We start from the raw sequence: 26,964 nt of genomic DNA on the forward strand, positions 1-26,964 counted from the left end.
AGACGCCACAGACACGTTTGTGGCACGTTTACTACGGATATTTTAAAAGCAGGATTTTCGCTATATTTACATTTGTCATCATTTATTTTATATTGGGTTGTCCTGCAATAGGCCTTTACCGTCAAATAGTAATATTTTCCACCTACACACTGGCTTAGCTATTTCATAAACTAACTATCAACTATTACAGTAACATCCCTCAAATGTTCACTGCAGTATAGGCTACAGTAGTTTAATAAACTTTGCTCTCTTGCTGTTTAAGCCTATTGGCCTTGTTTGTAATAGGCCTAACATAATTTTGTGGTTTTGTCCATTATATATTTTTTAAAGGCACCGCTTGACTATCCAGTGTCTTCACTTTAAGTTTATTCTCTTTCCATTCACTAGTGCAGTTAATTTCTTTGTTGGGCTAGGATTTCCCACACGCGGATACACACAGTGCATGCAGTGGTAGAGCGTTATAGGCGGTAGACTGGAAGCTGTCATTTGTCTGGTTTTATGACTTCTGCGGCTTACACAGGCGTTAAAGACATTCTTTCGCTGTAAAACTGCAATAAACCCCCACTCTCCTTGCCCAAAGAATTCGCACTGAACAAAGGGGCAACGCGCCAAAAAAAACGCTTGTCCCAATATAAGACTTTCCTTACCTCTTCGAATAAATGTGTCGAATTTCGTGCACCAGCTCTAATCTAATTATTGTCCAAAGTTGCTATAGACTATAGCCTAGCAGGTAACCTCATGTGTTATCAAATGTAGCATAGACCTGTCTTTTTTGATGGAGAAGCCTCAAAAGATTTAGGCATATCCTTACATGCCTGTCTATCCACAACAACGCAATTTCAGGTAAAATACAATTCCATGTATTACTCCTGTCGTGGAGGCCTATCGTGACATAAGTAGCAGTGATCTCATTGCATGGCGAACTATTTCGTGTAATTCCAGCTCTAATGATAAATTAGGTGTGTGTGTGTGTGTGTCAAAGCGCACGCTCCTGTGTTCAGTTTTCCTGTCAGCCTCTAGGCTTCAAAACAAGCCTGTGTTAGGACTTGTTTTATGTCAAACTGAATTAACTCAATACTTACTATTTGTATTTTATCTCATAAGATTAGATAACTGTGCTATGGCCATTCCTATTATCGAAACATCAACATTCAGTCCATTCATGTAAGTCTAAAGCCTATAGCAACGTTGCTATTACAAACGATATAATTAAATGTCACCCAAACATGTTTTCTAAACTCTATTTGAACAATTTGATTAAACCCCTTTGTTTATCATAAATCATGCTTTTTAATCAGTTTATAAGCTATGTATCTCACACCGAGGAAAATATATATTAATCGATTAGGGCAATATTGTCAAGACTTTTTCTAACTGAATAATTCGATCACTGTATTGCAGTTGCGGACCCTAATCTTATTTTCTCGACCCGAGAGACTTGAAAACATAACTCTCCGTCGTCTCTAAGTCCGTCTTTAAAAAAATAACAAGAGAATGAACTCAAGTCAAATAATTGAAACAGAGCATGCTTGTCTAGCGTTAGCATCTATTTCTCTCAATAATTCAATTCTACATTTAGGCTAATTGATTAATGTGATTGTTTATGGCCAATCTGATTCAATTCATTCACTGCATGTTCTTTATACATTTATGAGCATTAGTGTTATTATTTTTGCTTCAGTATAGTACAGGCTACTGTGCAACAAAGAACATGTGTTGCGGAGGCAGATTGGCAAGTATGTGACTTTGTGCGTGCGCATGCGCGCTCGCGCGCGTGTGTGTGTATAAACGCTCCCTATTTATGTAGTCCGTCTTTCTGTATGTGCGCACGCATATGACAATGTATTAGCTTGCGATTGCGTTTGTGTGTGTACATGCGCGTATGTGAGAGTAGTTTCAAGCGAGGATTTTTTTAAATGAAGTAACGTTTTTTTTCTCCCTTAGTCTTCTACTCCTTGCTTTTTATTGGAGGAAATTTGGTCAGCTGACATTGTCATCTTGTCCATCCTAGAGTGAGGCTTTAGCAACAACATTCGGCTTTGTACCTTGTGTCTTTATTGGTGTCTAGAAATACATTATAAAGAAATCATTCAGCGTGCCGGTATTAAAAGATAGACTGACAGAGAAAAAAAGAGAGTGACTTAGTGTGAGAGAGGGAGAATAGAGAGAGAGGTGAGATTGTAAGGGAGGGAGGGAAAGAGAAAGAGGGAGCAAGGGAGAGAGGCAAGGTATGAATTCGTATTTCGCAAACCCGTCGCTCTCATGCCATTTAGCTGGTGGTCAAGAGGTTTTACCTAACGTGGCCCTAAACTCAACTACCTATGACGCTGTTCGACACTACTCATCCTACGGAGCCGCTGTGGCCCAAAATCGGATATATTCCTCGCCTTTCTATTCGCCCCAAGACAACGTAGTGTTCGGCTCGAGCAGGGGACCGTACGAGTATGGATCCAACGTGTTTTACCAAGATAAGGACGTGCTGCCCAGCTGTAGGCAGAGCAGTTTGGGACAAGGTGCACAAACCTCACTCCCCCAGGATTACCCGTCTGATCCGGGCAGGAACGGCTCGCAGGAACAGAAGGGGAACATTCAGATCTTCCCGTGGATGCAGCGGATGAACTCTCATAGCGGTGAGTATTACCAACTCATAGAGATAAATTAGACGAGCTGGCCCGTTTTACGACTAGGGAAGCTACGTTTTATCACCCCATAAACCATTATACTACAGCAGCACCCTGTCGCCGTCAATAAAGACCTTTTATCTTCGTAGGAAATCCCTTTTGGACAAATCTCCGTCACAGTCCATCCCTATTTCCCTTAAAACAAAAGAGTTTATAGCATTTAAGTTCATCTTTTTGTGACCCATAGCAGAGTTCACGGAATTTTAAGACGAGTATAATCTCTTCAAATATTACTCAGTAGACTGGGTTCCCCTGATAGCGAAAGTGTGTGTGTGTGTGTGTGTTGCGTCAGTACATAGGCTACCACAACTGTTGTTTATTTAGGTAATTGCAAAACATAGGCTAGCATGAAAACCGGACACGATCCTAGACTGCGAATGATTATGAATGAAGGCCTATATCGATTATTTCCGTGGGTTTTTGTGATTATGTGTGTTTGGGTAGTGCAGGGTTTCCCAAACTCGGTCCGAGGGACCCCAAGGGGTGCACGTTTTGGTTTTTGCCTACCTTTATACAAATAATCGACTCATCATCAAGCTTTGATCATTTGAATCAGCTGTGTAGTGTTATGGCAAAATTAAACGTGCACTCCTTGAGGTCCCGAAAACCGAGTTTGGGAAACGCTGGGGTAGTGACATTGCATATAGCTTACTTTAAAATATATTTCCTGATTATGCTAATTTAAATTGTGTTTCCACTCAGGAGTTGGATACGGTTCTGACAGACGAAGAGGCCGACAAATTTACTCCCGGTACCAAACTCTAGAACTCGAAAAGGAATTCCATTTCAACCGCTACTTGACGAGACGCAGACGTATCGAAATCGCCAATGCACTCTGTCTCACCGAACGTCAGATAAAAATCTGGTTCCAGAATCGCCGGATGAAATGGAAAAAGGAAAGCAATCTAACTACGACTCTCACCGAAAGTGGTTCGGCAGGGGTGAGTCAAGACACGGGTAAAGAGGACACAGAAGAGGCGACAGAAGAGAAGAAAGAATGAACGAGTTCCTAACTTACTATATGCATCAATCCGCCGTTCTGTGAGGATAACTTAACTACCTATCAAGTAGCCTACCTATCAACTATTGTTTGGCACAATAAAGAAACTAGTGTATTAAAATATGTGGCTGCGTTAAATGCAATGTGGACGCTACATATCTTCAGACATCAATGTTTGCCTTTTTAATTTCTTTCTGTATTGGATATGAACATTTCACCGTGACCAAATCATTTAATTCCTTACTTGACATTCCCTTATATACCCAAACTGTGTGTAACGCGAAGACATTCATCATTATATGTTCTTAAATGCTGTTTGACAGCAAAGAAAAAACAGTGGTTCTCAGATGTCTATACACATATGATGTTGGCAATATGTTTTACAAAAGTAATTGTCATAAGATGTGAAGGAAGGTATAAGCTTTACATCCGCTTGAGTAACCCATTTACGTTTGTTTCGTTTTGTTGTACGAAAAAACTATGCTGAATAATAACGACTCACACTACCTAAATTGTTGATATGTTTGTAAATATATGTATATCTATATTACACGCCTTAGTCCTGTGAGAGCATTCGTCCGCATCCCGCACCTTCTTTGTATTAGCTAGCCTACATTATTTATGTTTAGATATGTACCAGTAGGCTAGCCTACATTGAGTATGTGGTCAAATCATAACTGACCGATGTGGCTTGAATTGTAGCGTTAGTTGAAAATCCGAAATAAAACAATAACAGTGATGAAGGCTATGAAATTCACTTCAAGTCATATTTAATAAAACTGTTAATAAAAAAAAGTTGTCGTCCATGTTTTTGCGCCCATCATACCATGTTGGTCTAGTTCTCAATAATAGCCCTCCATGCAGGTAAAATATGTACATTATCCTTGTTCACGTTTTTCATTCGTCATATAACAGACCCAAAGCCAGCCACCCTATCTATATAATGGTTCTTCGACGTTATCCGCGAATTCAAAGCTTCGCAACTTAAAGAAAAGAGTAGCACACTCATTTTGTCAAAGCAATGCAGTGAAGTATTTGAATAGTCACTTCAAATAGCTACAGAAATGTTGGAAGATGTGGATCGGGAGAGTAGAGGAAAAGCAAATCCCACAATTCGATATAAAATCACCGCTTGAGAGGCCTGTCTAATTGTTATGTCTAAATAGACTTCCATTTCAGCTTACACGGTATGATTTAACGTTTTCATACGTGTTATTAATAAAGTAGGTCTTCTTTTTTTAAGAAAACTTGTCCAGTTATGTGACTCATGTCACACACAAGCCAATTCAAACCAGGAGATGTTGCAGTTGTTTAGATGACATTCTGTTTGCGCTTTACCTTTTCAGATAAACCAATGATGCAACTTGAATAAAGATAATTTAGGATTACTGTTATTATTATCACCATTATTGTCAACGTTGGCATTATCATTCTAAGTAGGCTATCAGTCGTTGTAGGCTATACAATTACGCACAATTACTCACGTCGATTTCGAATTCTGGCATACCTGCCTTATCGAGAAAATTGTTCCTGGTGGTCAGTCAAGCCATTTAGAAAACAATTCCAGATAGGCCTAAAATACGATATGAAACATATAGTGAACAAATGTGTACTTACAGTATAGCGACCCAAACAAGTAGAATGTTCTCATGCATTGCTATTACGTTGACTGAATATCAGTTGGCCAAAGTAATATGCCAAAGCAATTGATTGTTTAGCCCATTAAAATGTGTATTATTACATTTTATTACTATTATCTGTTTATTGTGAAAAACAATTAAATAAATTCTACTGACAACCTACTTTGCACACACGAGTTGAATCAACGTTATTTCCAAGTTGAACCAACGTGGAATTGACGTTGAATTTATGTCTGTGCCCACTGGGCATTTTGTGTAAAGTTGTGGTCACACATTATGTAGCCACCATTGATGCTGCCTATTCTATTGCCTTTTATAGTTTGGAGACCAACTGCCTGCTCTATGCTGCACTTTTAGGGATGATTTTATACCTATAGGTTGCTGGATCGAATCCCCGAGCTGACAAGGTAAAAATATCTCGTTCTGCCGCCGAGCAAGGCAGTTAACCCATTGTTCCCCGGGCGCCGAAGACGTGGCTGTCGATTTAGGTAGCCCCCGCACCTCTCTGATTCAGAGGGGTTGGCTTAAATGCGGAAGACGCATTTCATTTGAAGGCATGCAGTTGTACAACTGACTAGGTATCCCCCTTTCTGTTGTACAACTGACTAGTTATCCCCCTTTCCTTATCCCCCTTTACTATCGGTAGTTTTGGTGGTAATCAATTAGTTTGTCTGCAACTGGTTATAACAAACTTTAACATTAGGCCTTCAATGCAGTTCTATCCTATGACAAACACATGTTATATGCAGATACACACCACACAAATGTTGTGTTGTTGTTGCCAGGTAGATTACTACATCGTTTGCATGTGGGGGGGCTTGTGAGTTTTATGGCCTTTATCCATCCCTGGCACCAGGTGACGCTCTCGGCCTTTCGTCCAGCACTGCACCGCCAGTGCCCCAACAGGGTCCCCGCTGCCCGGATATCAGGCGTTTCTCCTATTTCCATCAATAACCTCCAAGTGTGATCTAACCAAATTTATGACTGGCCGATACGAGCACGTGATTATTTTTAAACATCCCATATTTGGGCAATGGATAAAAAAATAAAAAATCACCCACCTATAAATCGTGGTCATTTTTAGGATAAAACCCCATGAACTTCAAAAGAGCTACAAATCAAACGCAATAATAATAACAAACCGTTACAACTGCTATCTGTAGGCCTACATATTTTACAAGTATCGTGTTAAATAAAAACTTGAATGCAATAATTTAGTCCATATAAATGCTTCCATTTCGTTTCCTTAGCGTTTTCTCTTGAAATGAGCTCTTACGTAGCCAACTCATTGTTTAAGCAAACTCACGAGGCGTCAGCCTTCGCTTTGCACAACCATGGATACGGCTCTAGCTCCGAACTCAACGTGTCTGGCTACTGTGGTTTTGGAGGGCATGATCACCGGGGGTCATTCGCGTCCCCACCGTCCTCGAGCTCCCTTGGCATGGTAGAGATGAACTCTGGGCTGCATGGCAATCCTGGCGACCTTACACCACGACCAGAGTCTTCCACAGGAGACGCTTCCCAGAGACGCCACATGAACGAGCAGACAAGCCGCCAGGGTTCTCTAAATCTCGGACTGTATTGTCGCAAACCCGAGACGGACTCGGATTTCAGCGAAATGCATATATGCAAGACTCAAACAGGCGAGATCAAAGTCGTAAGTTTGCAACCCGTCCAGCCAGTAAGACAAGGAAACCATTCTACTCAGCCACAAACCAGCGAACCGCAACCACAAATATATCCCTGGATGACGAAACTACACATGGGTCACGGTAAAGTTTCATGTATATCTTTTCTTTATTTTGTACAAAGGGAAGTTTCTTTCTCACACCCTCTCTCCTCCATGTGTGTCTCTATTTTTACCCTCCTGAGTCCATTCACACTTTTTCTTTCTTGAGTTTCATAGGCTGTATTCGGAAATAATAAAACTCGCAGTCGTAAATTTTATGACAAAGTCATCAATTGCTCGTAAAAATGTCCTGTTTCACCGAAGAAGCGATCTGCGTCCAAATTTATGACAGGGTAATTGGATAAGGGAGACACAAGTCCCTTAAAAATCTCAACAAACAATGTTTTCATTCTACTTTAGAATCAAAACAAGATAGTATGATAAGTAGGCCTATGCTTATTTTGAGGAGAGTTGAAGGGTGAGATTGTGGATTTCACTGTGCACTTTAACTGAACGTTTAGAAAATTTGAATAGTCTACTTACTTGCCATGGCAACTTATTTTGTATTATGTAACAGGGCATGTAACCTACTTTAAAGGCTCAAATGATATTTCTGTAACTGTAACGACCTTGTTGTTGTTTTAGTTATAGTTATAATAATAATAATGATTATTATAATAACAATAATATTATTAGTAATAAGCCTACTAGTAATATACTTTCATTGTAGTTTCATTGAGTGAACCCGAATGGCAACCTTTTTGCCTAGGTTTTGGTAACTCACGCAGCTCCACATTGATTACCATTTATCCAGTTATCCAGCTATCCTCATATAGGCTATATTCATTAAGCCATACAGTAACATTCAAATGTTAAAGTAATCTTTAACATGAGGATATAGTCACAGAAGAGGCTGTGTTTTGCTATTAATTCTTATTAATTGATATGCTACAAGTCATTGCATGTCCATTGACAAGTTAAGACATATTTTAAGTGATAATGTTGAGAATGTTTCTTTGAATTGTCACATTTCCAGTGTGGTCACAGATGATTTTTCTCTCAATTACACTCCAGAGGCTGACGGTAAAAGGTCAAGGACGAGTTACACGCGCTACCAAACTCTGGAGTTGGAGAAAGAGTTCCATTTCAACCGGTATCTGACGCGTCGTAGGCGTATCGAGATCGCCCATACTCTCTGTCTGAACGAGAGGCAGATCAAAATCTGGTTCCAGAACCGACGAATGAAGTGGAAGAAGGACTCAAAGCTTAAAATTAAAGAGTCAATCTAAAACATGGAGCCATTTTCAAACGTTAGCAACGTTCCTTAGAGATGTCATTCAAAGACTGTCAGCACCACCCATGTTTCCAAACAGTGACTTTTGTGATGCGATGTTTCAGTGTGATGACAAATATTGAACATTCTTCGATTATGGATCTGATGATGTAATATACCTGTCATTTTGGTTTGAATGTTGTATTGTTTAATTTTCTATCTTTGAATATGTACTTGTTCAGCAGAGTCTTATATAACTTGTGAGAATAGAAACGCTTGAAATATATTAATTAGCGAAAATTGTAACATTTCACCACTTACCTTTTTTTACCTTGAAGTATTGTAAAGCTGAACGTTTTATTGTTATTATGGTATTACTACTGTACTATCACTATTGTTTTCTTCGTGAGAGGTGCCTATTATTTATATAAAAAACAACAAGGTAAATAAATTCCTTGTAGTTTATCTTCAAACTCCTTAAGTATTTATTTTCTGATTGTGTTTTTTTACCAGCCCCGTTTAAACAATGGTGTAACATAGAAACATTTTAAGATGTAACATAGAAACATTTTAATAAATTGCGAGGGCTATATCATTCTGTGATTGTATTTAAAATAGTCCACATAAAATGATTGGTTTTGGACATAAAGTGTCGTGAGAACAGTGATATACTTAAACCTTACTATACATTTCGTAGTTAACATGTATACTGTGAATGGTTTCCTCATCTGAAAAGGTATATTGTATAAGGCTACATAACTTGCCAGTATAGGCAGGGGCTTCATATTTGGGGGAAACATAACATTTGGCCTGATTGTTGACTAAGATCTGACCTAATGTGCCAAGTATGATCATGGGATTTGTTTTTAAACCTCAGCATTACATTTGTCACAAATCATTATTAGCAATTTAGAATATTTTGTAAAACACGAAAAATACATGTAGTGGCAGATTACAGCTGAGAATTGGGCAATAGCCCAACATCCTACATGTCCTGCAAATTTCACATTACTTGGGAACATGGGCAAACAAAAAGACAATCTGTAGTCTAGAATTTATGTAGGCCTGATGTTCACTTCAATAATGATTCATTATTAATGTACCTAAGGTTTGAAAGTGAAGAACACAGACGTGGTATTGTTTTTCTTCTGAAAACGTATCTCTCCAACTAATGTGAGATTTTGGGTTGACATAAAGGTTGTCATGAGGCAGGAGACTCATGTCCACAATGAGTAGCTAACAATTAAACAATTTTCTCGTTTCCGGCGGCTGCCACAAAGCACACAAGTGTCAGAACCTTTTCTCATATGCTACACGGTTATAATTCCTCACATATACAACTTTGAAGGCCTTGTAGGTAAAACAAATTCACATATTACATTTAACATATTCTTGACCAGGTTTCTTTTCACTTTTTAGAAATAATAATAATCTATTGAGTGGTTTAATGGAGGATGATCCTCTGGAACGAAATGCACTTGAATTACCTATATTAACTAGAACAGTTAGCACCATAGTATAGCTTAGATTTAAATTTGCTCATCTTGATTATAGATAGCTGAAGTGTTATCTTTGAAGTGGACTGAAGTGGATCTTGAGGAGAAAGGCATTCGTGCTATGTTTGTGTTTTAAGTAATGAAATAAAGATGGGTGAATTTGGGGGGAAAAAAACAGCGTCGTATGTGCTTCATATTACAACAATGTCTTTTGAATGTGTCACGGGGAAAACGGGGTGTGGGAAAGTATAATGGTATACTGGAACTTTGTGCGGCTAATTCAGTAGCGGTTTGATTAGCCAACTCCAAGAAGAAGTGGCTGTTTTTTTAGTCTTTGGCCCTTAGCAGTTCTCAACGTGCTCACCGGTTCACTGTCAGGCTCCACTTCCTTAGTAATTGTTTACAGTACAGACGGATGCCTGTAAAACTTTATGGCCCGGTCGTGTCATAAAACTTTACAGCTTTCCCTAACACCGCTCAAACAACGACAGTTGTTTTCTGTCTAGCGAAACAGATGCACTTCCAGGGAGGCTCTGAATACAGGAGAAAACGCTATTTCCATTTGATGTAACCAATCTGTTCATTTAGCTAAAATAGTAACTTAATCACCCAAGATTGACAAAATGAATATCATTTTCCCAGGGAAAAGAAAACTTTTAATCAAAATCCCAAGCAGCAGTTGAACTAGAAATATATTATTCTCTTGGGCTATTTCCAGGAACATTCAACACAATATCTAACTTATGTGACAACGTAAAAGCTTTCTCTTGTCGTTTTGAATGATCCACCAACTTTGGACCCGAAACTATCATTTATCATTTATTTGATCTCAAAACAGGTCCAAACATGATTTCTTCCTTAATGTCACATGTTGTCCATATCAAAGTTTCTGACGGAACTTTTCGTTCAAAAACACATTTATGGAGCCACCTTTGAGCGAAACATGCACTAAAGTATCACTTTTGCATCGATCATTTAAAAAAACGCTGGTTATAGAGAATTCTGGTTTGGTGTAATTATTAGGGTCAACTATCTTGTCTGTCTGTAAAAGTAGCCTACATGCATTCCCTCCATGATCCTACACCGGGAGCAGTATGACCCCATGTAACAAATCCTCAGGAGGAACCTCTGTAGCCGTCATCACGCAGCATCAACCTTGCTGTCTCAAACATATCAACACAGGTAAACAGTGTTGGACAACCCCTCCCCTCCTCAAGCCCTTTCACATGTGAAGGAGTCCTTTCCACAAGAGGATAAACTGGTATATACCTTGCAGTCTTCTGCAACTCCTTGGTACAGTATTTCCCCAACACTATTTACACGTCAAACCCTGTTCCATGTCAGAAAGAATGAAACAAACATTACTCACCTCTTCATTATTGTGGTTATAGTTCCCCCAAGAAGTCGTACGTCTGACATACCTATGTCAGTTTCAGACTTGACGCGTAGAGTAGTTTTTTCTTCTTCTATTGGATAGCCTGCTTTTTAGTTTCCGTCTGTCTGTCTTTTGTACTTTTAAACTTTTGGAGGTTGTGTATGCAGAAGGGCCTAGGGCGCTGACCCTGAGTGGCTCGCGGGGAACACGTGATGCCATTAAAGTAAGTTTTATGGTTTGGGAGAGCTGACAACCCAGTCCTCGATATATTTACATCATATGTAATCTTAACTGTCGTGAATCGCAGCTGTTGGACGCTCGTATCTGAGTGGACGGTGGGGTATGAGGCGTTTAGTAAGGACTATCTAGCCCTCAATAGTCTGCACTCTCATCGTTTGACTCAGGCAAATGGTTCCCAGACGGTGCAGTAAGTTAATAATCTTGTTTATCTTGCTGGTAATGAAATATACACCTGCCCCTTGTAACACCAGGGGGGTTAATTAATACTGTAATTTTAATGTTAGCCTGATAAATGCCTTGGTGATCTGGCGCGAATGGTTTTCAATTAGGCTCTTTACATGTTGGCATTTTCTCACGACTCAGATTACTTTTAAAGGTAGACTAGTTGCATGTGGTATAGATGTGATGCTGTGGGGGTTAACAGTTCAGTATAGGCTAAGTGCGTTTCATTTAGGTCTTTGTAGCTTGTAGCATATCGGAAGCCCCCTGTGTTCTCTTGACGTATGTGGAGTTGTCGTCACATAACTAGACGCCAACATTGCAATGTGATTGTCTTTGAGTTAATTTTGTTTAGTTGATCCAGCAATCAATCAGCTTTGATTCAGCAACCATCATATAGAGTTAATAGCTTAATGTTTTTAAGGGAACATGAACATAAAACAAAATGGGTTGATTAGTAATGAACAAATAATAACTCCTTTAAAAATTCAACATAGAAGCAATTGTAGGCTATCAACTTAGTTTCAAAAGTTAATCACAGCTCACTGTATTGAATAGTATTGTGCCCATGTCTGTGTGAGTGGGGTGGGGGTGGGGGTAGTCTACAAAGGAACCATTCTGCTGCTATCAGGCTACTTACATGCTAGGTTTCTATCCAAATTGTCGACAGATATATATTCTAAAATCCGCATAAAGGTGTATAGTCTACACAATGAGATTATTATGGATAAGTGCAAGAATATTTTTTATTTGTCAAACGGCAGTCAAGCAGAATAAGACCCTCTATATTTATTGGCAAGGAGCATCAACCACCCTGTGGAGCATCAACCACCCATTCACCACCCTGTGAAGTTCATCATAATTTGATTTCAGATGTATTCTAATAAACTGCATGGTTTCCCGAGTCTTAGTGGGAGGACACACCATATCATCGCGTGACTCCAAGTTTACTTCGACATTATGGTTATTATTTCAATATTTTAGCATAAAGGCGTTTCCACCACCATTTCTCGCACAATTAATTTTATGACAAAAAGAGCTCACCATCTCGAATGAACAAATTATTTGTCGCATTTATAAAATTGTACCGAAACTCTCTGTTTCCATCACAGCTGTCGTGATTTAAAAAAAAATAAGCTATGACTTTACTCGCATAAAAACTTTGAATGGTAACGTGGTTTGTGATAGCAATTATTCAATCTCAAAGTTTGTAGCATAACAGACGGTTGGACCATTAAACCCTGTGATGCCTGCCAGTATCGCAGGCACCAATTCATTCATTAGAGACTCCCGGTCCTTACTGAACACAGGAACAGATTGTGCAAGTCTAATTTTCCGGCCCTCTGAATTTAACTTAAAAAATCCCAGCTGGGTAGGCCTAGTGGTTTGCTTGTGTTTAACGTTAGATGGTGGCTTGCTGTTAGTTCAATAGACAGGTTTTACAAGTGGTGATTTGTTTCTTTCTTTGTTTGATGTTTGTTTTGAATAGTTTCCCCCAGAGGCTGTATGGAAGTTTCCATGAGTAGCCTAGCTAAAGCTTCACCAGTAGCCTAGGAAATGTAGACAGGAGCTCATTTCTGAATTAATTGAATATCAACAAAAATGTCAATATTGATGGAATACATTTTTTACATGACAGATACAGTCAGGGCCAGATCCCTATTATGGTTCAGGATATAAAGATTGGGTCATGTGATGTCATGTCTGTTTGACTACTCTCTACAGACTGCTGCAATTCTGGCCTCATTAAACCTCTACGGGTTCCGTGTCCCTATACCGGGCCGGTTTAGCTAACGTGCACTAATGTGATTAGCATGATGTTGTAAGTAACAGCAAACTTTCCAGGACATAGACATGTCTTATATGGGCAGAAAAAAATAATTATTGTTAATCTAACTGCACTGTCCAATTTACAGTAGCTATTACAGTGAAAAAATACCATGCTATTGTTTGAGGAGAGTGCACAACAACAGAAAACTTTTTTCACAGCAACTGGATTGATACATTCACCTCTGAAGCTAAATAATGTACTTACATTCAGTAATCTTGCTCTGACTTGTCATCCTGAAGGTCCCAGAGATAAAATGTAGTATAGTTTTGCTTGATCAAATATATTTTTTAATTAAAATGTGGGAACCGGGTTCTACAGTTGGAACCCCTGCTGTCTCTGGCTCCACACCCACTCCACCCAGCCATCTAGATGTGTGAAAGTTAGTATATAAGCTAATGATCCATCATGTATGACATTCCTGGGAGTGTGTAAACTTATATTTTGTATTACCATATAATTTGTGTATGTTCTCTGTAGTTATGAACTTGAAAATGTATCTATTGACCAATTCGGCACATTTGGGTAGATATTGTTCAGTATTGCAATGCTTCACTGGATCAATCTGAAACTTTGCACCACTGCTGTCATCTAGTGGTCACAATCTAAATTGCGCCTAAACTGCAATATTATATTATGGCCTTTCTCTTGCATTTCAAAGATGTTTGTATTATCTTCCAGATCTAATGTGTTATATTCTCCTACATTCATTTCACTTTTCCACAACCTTCAAAGTGTTTCCTTTCAAATGTTATAAAGCATATGCATATCCTTGCTTCAGGACCTGAGGTACAGGCAGTTAGATTTGGGTATGTCATTTTAGGCAAAAATTGGAAAAAAAGGGCCTAATTCTTAAGAGGTTTTTAACATAACATTGGACAGGTACCTGTGATATTCAATGTTATAATGAAACTTTAAAAAATACTACAGGCCACTGCTATACATTTTGAATCATCTTGACTCTAAAATGAAAAGTTTAGTTTGTTATGAGGTTCCGCAAGGGTGTAATATGGTCATGTTGGGCATGCTTATAGCATTGTGTAATTTAAGCAACAACAAAACTGCTGGTTTCAAATCAAATGTTATTTACCACATACACATGGTGAGCAGATGTTAATGCGAGTGTAGCGCAATGCTTCTGGTTCCGACAGTGCAGTAATATCTAAGTAATCTAACAGTTCCCCAACAACTACCTAATACACACAAATCTAAAAGGGGTGTAATAAATATATGGATGAGCGATGGCCAAATGAGCGGCATAGGCAAGGTGCAATAGATGCTATAAAATAAGGTATATACATATGATATGAGTAATGTAAGATATGTAAAAAATTATTAAAGAGGCATTGTTTAAGGTGACTAGTGATCCATTTGTTAAAGTGGCCAGTGATTGGGTCCCCATGTAGGCAGCAGTCTTTCTGAGTTAGTGATTGCTGTTTAGTAGTCTGATGGCTTGAGATAGAAGCTGTTCTTCAGTCTCTCGGTCCCAGTTTTGATGCACCTGTACTGACCTCGCCTTCTGGATGGTAGCGGGTCAGCAGGCAGTGGCTCGGGTGGTTATTGTCTTTGATGATCTTTTTTGCCTTCCTGTGACATCGGGTGCTATAGGTGTCATGGAGGGCAGGTAGTTTGCCCCCAGACTGCACCACCCTCTGGAGAACCTTGCGTTTGAGGGTGGAGCCTTTGCCGTACCAGGCGGTGATACAGCCCGACAGGATGCTCTCGATTGTGGATCTGTAAAAGTTAGTCAGGGTTTTGGGTGACAAGCAACATTTCTTCAGCCTCCTGAGGTTGAAAAGGCGCTGTTGCGCCTTCTTCACCACACTGTCTGTTTGGATGGACCATTTCAGTTTATCGTTGATGTGTACGCCGAGGAACTTAAAACTTTCCACCTTCTCCACTGCTGTCCTGTCGATGTGGGTAGGGGGGTGCTCCCTCTGCTGTTTCCTGAAGTCCACAATCATCTCCTTTGTTTTGTTGACTTTGAGTGAGAGGTTGTTTTCCTGACACCACATTCCGAGTGCCCTCACTTCCTCCCTGTAGGCTTTCTCGTCATTGTTGTGATCAAGCCCACTACTGTTGTGTCATCTGCAAACTTGAGGATTGAGTTGGAGGCGTGCATGGCCATGCAGTCGTGGGTGAACAGGGAGTACAGGAGGGGGCTGAGCACACACCCTTGTGGGGCCCCAGTGTTGAGGGTCAGTGAGGTGGAGATGTTGTTTCCTACCTTCACCACCTGAGGGCGGCCAGTCAGAAAGTCCAGGACTCAATTGCACAGGGCGGGGTCATGGCTGATGATGAGCTCGGAGGGTACTATGGTGTTGAATGCTGAGCTGTAGTCAATGAACAGCATTCTTACATAGGTATTCCTCTTGTCCAGATGGGATAGGGCAGTGTGCAGTGTGATGGCGATTGCATTGTCTGTGGACCTGTTAGGGCGGTATGCAAACTGAAGTGGCCGGTAAGGTGCAGGTGATATGATCCTTGACTAGTCTCGCAAAGCACTTCATGATGACAAAAGTGAGTGCTATGGGGCGGTAATCATTTAGTTCAGTTATCTTTGCCTTCCTGGGTACAGCAGACTGGGATAGGGAGCGATTGAATATGTCCGTAAACACACCAGCCAGCTGGTCTGCGCATGATCTGAGGACGCCGCTATGGATGCCGTGTGGGCCAGCAATCTTGCGAGGGTTTAACACGTTTAAATGTTTTACTCACGTCGGCCACAGAGAAGGAGGAGGGGGGGCACAGTTGTTGTTAGTGGGCCGAGATGGTGGCACTGTATTATCCTCAAAGCTGGCAAAGAAGGTGTGTAGTTTGTCTGGAAGCGTGATGTCGGTGTGCATGATGTGGCTGATTTTCTTTTTGTAGTCCGTGATTTCCTGTAGACCCTGCCACATACGTCTCGTGTCTGAGCCATTGAATTGCGACTTCACTTTGTCCCTGTACCAGCATTTCACTTGTTTGATTGCCTTACGGAGGGAATAACTACACTGTTTATAGTCAGCCATTTTCCCAGACCTCTTTCCATGGTTAAATGCGATGGTTCGTGCTTTCAGTTTTGCACACAATGCCACCATCCATCCATGGTTTCTGGTTAATAAATGGTTCTCATCACTGGTACATCCTGTTTGAGTTTCTGCCTATAAGACGGTAGGAGCAAGATGGCGTTGTGGTCGGATTTGCTGAAGTGAGGGCGGCATCTTGCTCCTACCGTCTTATAGGCAGAAACTCAAACAGGATGTACAAGTGACTAGAACCATTCAATGCTGGTCTGACCAATTGGAATCCACCCTTCAAGATTGTTTTGATCACGCCGACTGGGATATGTTCTGGTCAGCCTCAGAGAATAACATTGACCTATATGCTGACTCGGTGGGTTAATTTATATGGAAGTGTATTGGAGATGTTGTGCCCAGTCTCTGTCTTCAATGGTCATAATCACTGCTGCTTTCCTTTATCTCTCTCTCAAATGTACCTGATTCATTAGGGTTATCATAGAAGGGATGGCACTGGAATTTTAAATGATCTTGACTCTAAAAGTTAAAGTTGAGTTTGTTATGAGGTTCCACAGGGGTGTAATATGGTCATGTTGGGCATGCTATAGTGTTGTATAATTGAAACATGTCTGATGGTTCGTCAGAGGGCGTAGCATATGTTTTTTATAAGCGTCCAGGTTAGTGTTAAGTTCCTGGTACTTCCTGTTTGAGTTTGTGCTTGTAAGCAGGAATCAGATGCATAGATTTATGGTCAGATTTGCCAAATCGAGGGCGAGGAGATCTTTGTATGCTTCTCTGTGTGTGGAGTAAAGGTGATCTAGAGTTTCGCCTCTAGTTGCACAGGTGACATGCTGGTAGAAATTAGGTAAGGAGGATTTCAGTTTTCCTGCATTAAAATAACAGGCCACTAGGAGCGCCGCATACGGATGAGCATTTTCTTGTTTGGTTATGGCCATATACAGCTTGTTGAGTGCGGTCTTAGGGCCAGCATCGGGTTGTGGTGGTAAATTTACAGCAAGCTGAAAAAATATAGATAAACTCTCTTGGTAAACAGTATGGTCAACAGTTTATCATGAGGTATTCTAGTGAGGTGTTCTATATGACTGTGTGATCATGCTCTCTGTAGGTGATTTGAGTAAACAGGTTAAAGGCAAATTTCTAAATTGTTCAAATTCATATTCATCATCTCCAGCACCACCTAAACATCAACATACAGTGGGGCAAAAAAGTATTTAGTCAGCCACCAATTGTGCAAGTTCTCCCACTTAAAAAGATGAGAGAGGCCAGTAATTTTCATCATAGGTATACTTCAACTATGACAGACAAAATGAGAAAAAAAATTCCAAAAAATCACATTGTAGGATTTTTAATGAATTTATTTGCAAATTATGGTGGAAAATCAGTATTTGGTCAATAACGAAAGTTTATCTCAATACTTTGTTATATACCCTTATATACCCTTTGTTGGCAATGACAGAGGTCAAACATTTTCTGTAAGTCTTCACAAGGTTTTCACACACTGTTGCTGGTATTTTGGCCCATTCCTCCATGCAGATCTCTTCTAGAGCAGTGATGTTTTGGGGCTGTTGCTGGGCAACACGGACCTTCAACTCCCTCCAAAGATTTTCTATGGGGTTGAGATCTGGAGACTGGCTAGGCCACTCCAGGACCTTGAAATGCTTCTTACGAAGCCACTCCTTCATTGCCCGGGCGGTGTGTTTGGGATCATTGTCATGCTGAAAGACCCAGCCACGTTTCATCTTCAATGCCCTTGCTGATGGAAGGAGGTTTTCACTCAAAATCTCACAATACATGGCCCCATTCATTCTTTCCTTTACACGAATCAGTCGTCCTGGTCCCTTTGCAGAAAAACAGCCCCAAAGCATGATGTTTCCACCCCCATGCTTCACAGTAGGTATGGTGCTCTTTGGATGCAACTCAGCATTCTTTGTCCTCCAAACACGACGAGTTGAGTTTTTACCAAAAAGTTCTATTTTGGTTTCATCTGACCATATGACATTCTCCCAATCTTCTTCTGGATCATCCAAATGCTCTCTAGCAAACTTCAGACGGGCCTGGACATGTACTGGCTTAAGCAGGGGGACACGTCTGGCACTGCAGGATATGAGTCCCTGGCGGGGGAAAGTGTGTTACTGATGGTAGGCTTTGTTACTTTGGTCCCAGCTCTCTGCAGGTCATTCACTCGGTCCCCCCGTGTGGTTCTGGGATTTTTGCTCACCATTCTTGTGATCATTTTGACCCCACGGGGTGAGATCTTGCGTGGAGCCCCAGATCGAGGGAGATTATCAGTGGTCTTGTATGTCTTCCATTTCCTAATAATTGCTCCCACAGTTGATTTCTTCAAACCAAGCTGCTTACCTATTGTAGATTCAGTCTTCCCAGCCTGGTGCAGGTCTACAATTTTGTTTCTGGTGTCCTTTGACAGCTCTTTGGTCTTGGCCATAGTGGAGTTTGGAGTGTGACTGTTTGAGGTTGTGGACAGGTGTCTTTTATACTGATAACAAGTTCAAACAGGCGCCATTAATACAGGTAACAAGTGGAGGACAGATGAGCCTCTTAAAGAAGAAGTTACAGGTCTGTGAGAGCCAGAAATCTTGCTCGATTGTAGGTGACCAAATACTTATTTACCACCATAATTTGCAAATAAATTCATAAAAAATCCTACAATGTGATTTTCTGGATTTGTTTTTCTCATTTTGTCTTTCATAGTTGAAGTGTACCTATGATGAAACTTACAGGCCTCTCTCATCGTTTTAAGTGGGAGAACTTGCACAATTGGTGGCTGACTAAATACTTTTTTGCCCCACTGTAAATGAAAAAGACAAATTTCTATGTTTTGTCGTAAAAAAGATAGAGGAAAGATAAATGTTTCCAATGACATCATCAACCAATTAGTAGACAATTAGTGGGCAATGCCTACTTGTAATTGGTTAAAATCATATGATGCACACTGATGATGTCATTGGAAACACTTACCTGCCTCTATCTTTTTTTTACTACAAAACTTAAAAACGTGCAATTTTCACATATGTTGATGTTGGGGTGGTGCTGGAGATAAATATGAAGTGGACAATGTTCAACATTTCCCTTTAACATTCACAAGGCCATAGGGTCAGACGGCTTACAAAGACGCAGACTCAGAGAATCTGCTGACCAACTGGCAAATGTCTTTATTGACATTTTCAACCTCTTCCTGACCCAGTTTGTAATACCTACATGTTTCAAGCATACCACCATAGTTCCTGTGCCCAAGAATGCCAAAGTAACCTGTCTAAATGACTATCACCCCGTAGCACGCAGACCACCATAATCCCTGTGCCCAAGAACGCCAAGGTAACCTGTCACAATTATTATCCTCCTGTACTCCCTGTTCACCCACAACCGCGTGGCTGCGCAAGACTCCAACACCATCATTAAGTTTGCCAATCATGATGATGATTACGATGAGACAGTCTATAGGGAGGAACTCAGAGACCTGGCAGTGTGGTGCCAGGACAACAACCTCTCACTCAATGTCACCAAGACAAAGGAGCTGATCATGGACTACAGGAAACGGAGGGCCGAGCACACCCCCATTCACATCGATGGGAAGTGAAGGATCTATCATGGTCCAAACACAGCAACACAGTCGTGAAGAGGGTACGACAATGCCTCTTTCCCCTCAGGAGGCAGAAAAGATTTGTCATGGGCCCTCAAAACGTTATACAGCTGCACAATTGAGAGCATCTTGACTGGCTGCATCACCTTATGGTATGGCAACTGCTTGGCATCCGACCACAAGATGCTACAGAGGGTAGTGGGAACCGCCCAGTACATCCTTAGGATTAGCTCCCTGCCATTCAGGACCTCTATACCAGGCAGTGTCAGACGAAGGCCCTAAAAATCGTCAGAGACTCCAGCCAGAGAAAAATTACAGAGGGTCAAAAATCATACCCCCCAAGACATGCTATAACTTCCCTTGTTACTGGTAGTGGAGAGAGGTTAGTATGACTTGGGGGTATGATCTTTGACCCTCTGTAACTTTCTCACTCATCATTATTCCAGATTCATACAGGATTATCACACTAACTTTTATTTGTAAAGATGCTACAATGCATGTCAATTCCACCAGTTACTCAAATCAGTGTTGTACCACCTCTAATTCTTCTATGCTCAAACATGTGTATTAATAACATGATGTCTTTACTGCATTTTTACAATAACAATAGAACTAACCTTTAAAATGAATGATGTGCATTATATTACAGTTTCCATCAGGGCCACATTTCTCCAGATCCGTCCTCCTAATTTTAAAAACATACCCGGCATGCTATAAACATACCCTGCATGCTATATATTTCATCCATTCACCTCTGAATTATTATCACCTCTACTCACTTATCCAACCCTTAACAACATTGAGAACAGCCTATGCCTCAGTTATTAAATCAGTACAATCAATAATCTAGTCTGCTATCATACTCAGCTATTGCACCCCGAATACTCCTTTCAACTTTCACTTCTACATAAAAACACTTGTTAACTGAACTTATTCGTTTCTATAGAAGGTTAACTTGTTTTGTGTTAGCTTTAAATTCTGTAGGATTTCAATGCTGCATTTTTTATGAATGATTAAAACCATTTCCCCACTATTATAATGAGTTTATTGCTTTAACAAACAATTACAATATAGGCTAATCATCTTTGAAGATTCATCATCAATATCAATATCGAGTACACGTCAGTCCTTGGTAGGCCAGAAACACACTAATGATGTTGGGGTCAACTTTTGTGCAAGCACAGAGTATTCATTATTTGAGTGCATCTCAAGTGGTGTACATGAAGGAACTTTTAAATAATCAAAATTCAATCAATAGACACATGTAGGCTGTTTTTTCCCAGTTAACATCTAACATCCTTTGATTGCCAAACGGGTTTCATGGATTTGTGGAGAACTGTTTGTGAAAACTAGAGAACTGGAACATCCTGACTAGAAGAATATGAAAGAGTCTTCCAACTTGATTAAACTGCATCGGCGAGAGAAAATAGATATATTGTGATATACACTGAGTGTACAAAACATTAAGCCAACTTGACACAACTGTGGGTAGCATTGGAGCCACCTTGGAGGGTGTATAACTGAAAATATATATATATTTTTCCATACAACATTCAAATGCTTCCCGACATGGGATTTGGAGAGGACACTCCATAATACACCAATTAGGCCTACACTCTTAGAAAAAAAGGTTCTGGATAGAATAAAAAGGGTTCTATGCTTGCTTCATATATGGTACCACTACTGGTTCTATATACAGTGGAGAGAACAAGTATTTGATACACTGCCAATTTTGCAGGTTTTCCTACTTACAAAGCATGTAGAGGTCTGTAATTTTTTATCATAGGTACACCTTAACTGTGAGAGACGGAATCTAAAACAAAAATACAGAAAATCACATTGTATGATTTTTAAGTAATTAATTAGCATTTTATTGCATGACATAAGTATTTGATCACCTACCAACCAGTAAGAATTCCGGCTCTCACAGACCTGTTCGTTTTTCTTTAAGAAGCCCCCTTGTTCTCCACTCATTACCTGTATTAACTGCACCTGTTTGAACTCATTACCTGTATAAAAGACACCTGTCCACACACTCAATCAAACAGACTCCAATCTCTCCACAATGGCCAAGACCAGAGAGCTGTGTAAGGACATCAGGGATAAAATTGTAGACCTGCACAAGGCTGGGATGGGCTACAGGACAATAGGCAAGCAGCTTGGTGAGAAGGCAACAACTGTTGGCGCAATTATTCGAAAATGGAAGAAGTTCAAGATGACGGTCAATCATCCTCGGTCTGGGGCTCTGTAGTGCAACACAGAATGGATCTCCCCTATGTCCCTCCCCCATCACCTTACCCACTAATCATCATGAGAGAACTGACTGTGCCTGATGAACTTCCTGCATTTGTGATGTCACCCGCCGATGAAAGCAGTCCACAACCTACTGAAAAAGAGTGGCATCAGAATGAACCGCCTACACCTGAAAAATAACCATCTGATTGGGAGAAACTGCTAGAATCATTACTGCTTGAATAGAACTCCCCCTAAGTGGGAGGTTAAACATTGTTTAAGGCAGGAAGAGCCTGTCCTCATATACTTGGTGTGACGCATGCACTTTTGTACTTGACTGAGGAGTGGTACATCCGCTTTTGTATTTAACTGAGGTGTAGCACATCCTCAGATTTACTTGACAGAGGAGACCTGAGAGATCCACAACTAAAAGGTATAAAAGGGAAGATCACCAGTGCTAAGGTGCTGACTTCTTGAATTCTAAATTCATTATACTAGAAGGCAACCATTTGACTTAGGTCTAACCTAACTCAAAGTACGATTCTAACTCTATTGAATTTGACTAGACTCTTGCTCTGAGACTCCTCATGTTCCTATCTATTTCAACCATTACTACTGGCTGTGTAAAACCTTGAGGCTTTGTCCACTATACAACAGTCCCTGCTTCGTGATCGCCTGACAAAGGTTTAATCACTAGCAATACTGGAAATAGTTTGGCATCCCAAAAAAGGACATAACACCGGGCCAGAGTTTTCGTTGGAGGATATTGAAACATCAGTAGACGATCAGTTGACAAGAACTACTCTAGTTCCTCATTCAATATAACTTGAATCCAATTTAGCATTACGACTCTAGGTAAACCTCTCAGAAGTTAGAGGGGAGTCTCTTAGTTCTAAATTACAAAAGAAATCTGTTAGATTGAAATCTCTCCTGATCTCTTGGGTCCCGCTGTCGTCATATAAAAGGTAATTAAGGAATTCTTATACTGCATAAGTAAAAGTTATCATGGTTTCAGTCATTTAAGTATACGCATGTGCATGTTTGCTGTTTGCTGTATGTATTCAAGTAAGATTGTGTATTGATGTTGTTGATTGAGTAAAAAGGCAAAAAACAGAGTATTTCAAAATAAAGGATATTTATTTTGTTTCGAGTACCCGCCTTCTAACAGTCAGCGGTAGGGGAGATAACAACTTTGACACTCCCTATAGAAACCGGAACACTGAAGGAGACCAATACTCTATAACAGAATACTTATCATAAAAGACAAAGATTGGTGTCCAGTGTGAACATTAATTACTTATGGATTTATCTAGTTTTATTATCCGAGCGATAGTAGTAGACGTACATTTTGCAGGATTAAGTGGTTAATTCTCAATCTTAACTCAGATACATCACAGCAAGGAGATACTCACAAAGACAAAGGTTATCAGATCTCAAACAACGGCATATTAAATCTAGGGTTTCTAGCGGGTAAATAGTCTCTGAGGAAAGTGGGGTTCGCACACATCTGCTAGAGTTAGGCCGGTGGGAGTGACAAGGCAAAAGACTTCTCTACCCGGACAACCACCCAATAGAAAGAGGAGCAGGACTACGCGAGTGGTCCTGATTATACCGACATAATCTCAAGCATCTATAGTGCCCTGCCTAGCCAGGGAACGGAGCGCTAACCCCTCTAGCACCCCGCTGACAGCCAAGGGGCGGGGCTGAAGTTTTCGTATCACGACAGCTCCATGCAAGATCTCATCTCATGGGGCATCAATGATCATGAGGAAGGTAAGGGATCAGCCCAGAACTACACGGCAGGGCCTGGTCAATGACCTGTAGAGAGCTGGAACCACAGTCTCAAAGAAAACCATTAGTAACACACTATGCCGTCATGGATTAAAATCCTGCAGCGCATGCAAGGTCCCCCTGCTCAAGCCAGCGCATGTCCAGGCCTGTCTGAAGTTTGCCAATGACCATCTGGATGATCCAGAGGAGGAATGGGAGAGGGTCATGTGGTCTGATGAGACAAAAATAGAGATTTTTGGTCTAAACTCCACTCGCCGTGTTTGGAGGAAGAAGAAGGATGAGTACAACCCCAAGAACACCATCCCAACCGTGAAGCATGGAGGTGGAAACATCATTATTTGGGGATGCTTTTCTGCAAAGGGGGCAGGACGACTGCACCGTATTGAGGGGAGGATGGATGGGGCCATGTATCGCGAGATCTTGGCCAACAACCTCCTTCCCTCAGTAAGAGCATTGAAGATGGGTCGTGGCTGAGTCTTCCAGCATGACAACGACCCGAAACACACAGCCAGGGCAACTAAGGAGTGGCTCCGTAAGAAGCATCTCAAGGTCCTGGAGTGGCCTAGCCAGTCTCTAGACCTGAACCCAATAGAACATCTTTGGAGGGAGTTGAAAGTCTGTATTGCCCAGCGACAGCCCCAAAACCTGAAGGTTCTGGAGAAGGTCTGTATGGAGGAGTGAGACAAAATCCCTGCTGCAGTGTGTGCAAACCTGGTCAAGAACTACAGGAAATGTATGATCTCTGTAATTGCAAACAAAGGTGTCTGTACCAAATATTAAGTTCTGCTTTTCTGATGTATCAAATGCTTATGTCATGCAATAAAATGCAAATTAATTACTTAAAAATCAAACAATGTGCTTTTCTGGATTTTTGTTTTAGAATCCGTCTCTCACAGTTGAAGTGTACCTATGATAAAAATGGCATGCTTTGTAAGTAGGAAAACCTGCAAAATCAGCAGTGTATCAAATATTTGTTCTCCCCACTGCAGAACGGAAATTTGTTCCATATAGAACCCTACATGGAACCCAAAGTTTCTAATATGGAACCAATTTTGGTTCAGTGAAAAATAACTTCTGGGGATCTGATCAAAGAACCTTTCAAAAGGGTTCCTACAGAACCTTTAGGGGTGCCATATGTGAAGCAAGCAATATAATAATTTTTGGTTCTATCCAGATTTTATTTTTCTAAGAGTGTACCTGCAAATGTCATTGCAGGTACAGCATTGCTCAGTAAAGTTGTCTGTTTGATTGGATAAAATAGCATGTCATTGATCTATTACTGCAATCAATTGAAAGTGCTTTTCAAGTGGGTATCACCACCAAGTCACAACATTTCAGGAAATGGCTAAATGTATAGTCTCTGTTCTGCGTAAAACCCATAAACCAGAGGGTGGAGTTTGCAGACAGTAGTAGTTTTAAGACGTTTTCCAAAAGCATGCGTTGAGTTGAAGAATCCTACATATTCCAACAGAGCCCATATGATTTCTATAGATTCAAGAAACATCCATTTGCCATAATAGAAATAACTTAAGATTATTTACTCAAGGGGTTCATCTTTCCATCTCTACCTATACTGAGTTATTGAATAAGGTAACAGATCTAAATGGGATTTTAAGACAAATTTAATTGGTGATTCTTCATCAACCCCTTGGCAGTGAACTATTGGAACGAGTCAAACACAAGAGGTGAAACGCCGGTCAAGCTGTCTACCAGTTAATATTAAATGTGGCTTCAGCGAGAAAAGGTACGAGAGAGAAAGAGGACTGTGGGGGATGGTAAATAAAGCGATAGTCTTGTTCCCCCACATATAAGCCTATAGGAAATTACTTTATAGATAGTCAAGGGCCTTTCTTAGACTAGCCTATTTGTATCAAGCAGGCTAAGGTTCTCAAATATGAAACAAAACAGAAGAGGGTGGCTATAGCCAATTTCTTCCTTTTGAAAATGCTGCTTACTCTTATTCTTCACATTAAAATCCTTATTGCTCGTTGAGGTTTATATTTATTCAGTGTAGCTTACATTCAAGGTATTTTTCTGGGAGTTCCTTTATTTGATGTCTTGCATAGGCATAGTCTATTCCGTTTGTTCAGTGTGCCACACTCGGGTTACCCAGAGGTCAGTATGGTAATGAAGAACACAATAAACCCTTGGGGATAATAGAAAGTAATTTTTCATCTCTACTGTCACGTGGTCGCTTTGTGTCCTCTGTTTTTCCAAACGGAATATTTATGATTAGGAAGGGGTGCACACCCGCAAGGTTATGTTCAGTGCAATTTTGAAAGGCATTAGACAATAAATGTAAGTTTTACGCATGCATATTCACTTGTTTGTGGTGTGTTTAAGCTACTTCTCGCTTTTCCTTTGTGTAGCTTAAGCCTATACATTCCAGGAGTAGGCCTAACATATTAGGAAATTCAGCTAAAGGCATACATTTTGTGCCACAAAAGATTTGAGGGTGGAGAGAAGCAGTGCAGAGGTCACAGGGTCTTGCCTCTACTAATCTATCCCACTGTGCACGTCATTTCAACGTGGAAATTTGGGCAATATTTGGTTGAGACATTGATCAATGAGATTTCAACCTTTATTCACCCACTCAAAAAGACAGCCAGAAGTTTGATGAATTCCCAATGTGTTTTCACTATGCGTTCAACCATCTAAAAGCACAACCAAATTCCAATAGAAAAACAATGTCTGATGTTTGGTTTAGTATGGTATCAATATGGTATCACTGTGCTGTCAACCATTTAAATGCACAACAAAGTTCATATGGGAATATCGTGTCAGATATTTGGTATTTATACAAAAACTTAATGTGTTACCACTGTGCTTCATCTAAAAGCACAACCAAATGATCTGGATTGCAGTTGAGATTACATTAAAAGTACATAGTACAAGTGATCAA

General features: G+C 40.4%; 2 protein-coding genes across 2 annotated transcripts; both read left to right on the top strand.

Annotated features, from left to right (window-relative positions):
• Positions 1 to 1,046: 1,046 nt before the first annotated feature.
• Positions 1,047 to 4,470, top strand: LOC109895083 (homeobox protein Hox-C6-like). The gene is made up of 2 exons (XM_020488732.2): positions 1,047 to 2,630; positions 3,384 to 4,470. Exons 1-2 carry the CDS (start codon positions 2,231 to 2,233, stop codon positions 3,680 to 3,682), a joined length of 699 nt encoding a protein of 232 aa, XP_020344321.1. The 5' UTR covers positions 1,047 to 2,230; the 3' UTR covers positions 3,683 to 4,470.
• A 1,969-nt stretch (positions 4,471 to 6,439) lies between these two features.
• LOC109895071 (homeobox protein Hox-C5) lies at positions 6,440 to 9,934 on the top strand. The gene is made up of 2 exons (XM_020488722.2): positions 6,440 to 7,093; positions 8,065 to 9,934. The coding sequence occupies exons 1-2, from the start codon at positions 6,586 to 6,588 to the stop codon at positions 8,277 to 8,279; spliced, it is 723 nt and encodes a 240-aa protein (XP_020344311.1). The 5' UTR covers positions 6,440 to 6,585; the 3' UTR covers positions 8,280 to 9,934.
• Positions 9,935 to 26,964: the final 17,030 nt, after the last annotated feature.

Source organism: Oncorhynchus kisutch, linkage group LG1 (assembly GCF_002021735.2).
Source record: "Oncorhynchus kisutch isolate 150728-3 linkage group LG1, Okis_V2, whole genome shotgun sequence".
Taxonomy (NCBI): Eukaryota; Metazoa; Chordata; class Actinopteri; order Salmoniformes; family Salmonidae; genus Oncorhynchus; species Oncorhynchus kisutch.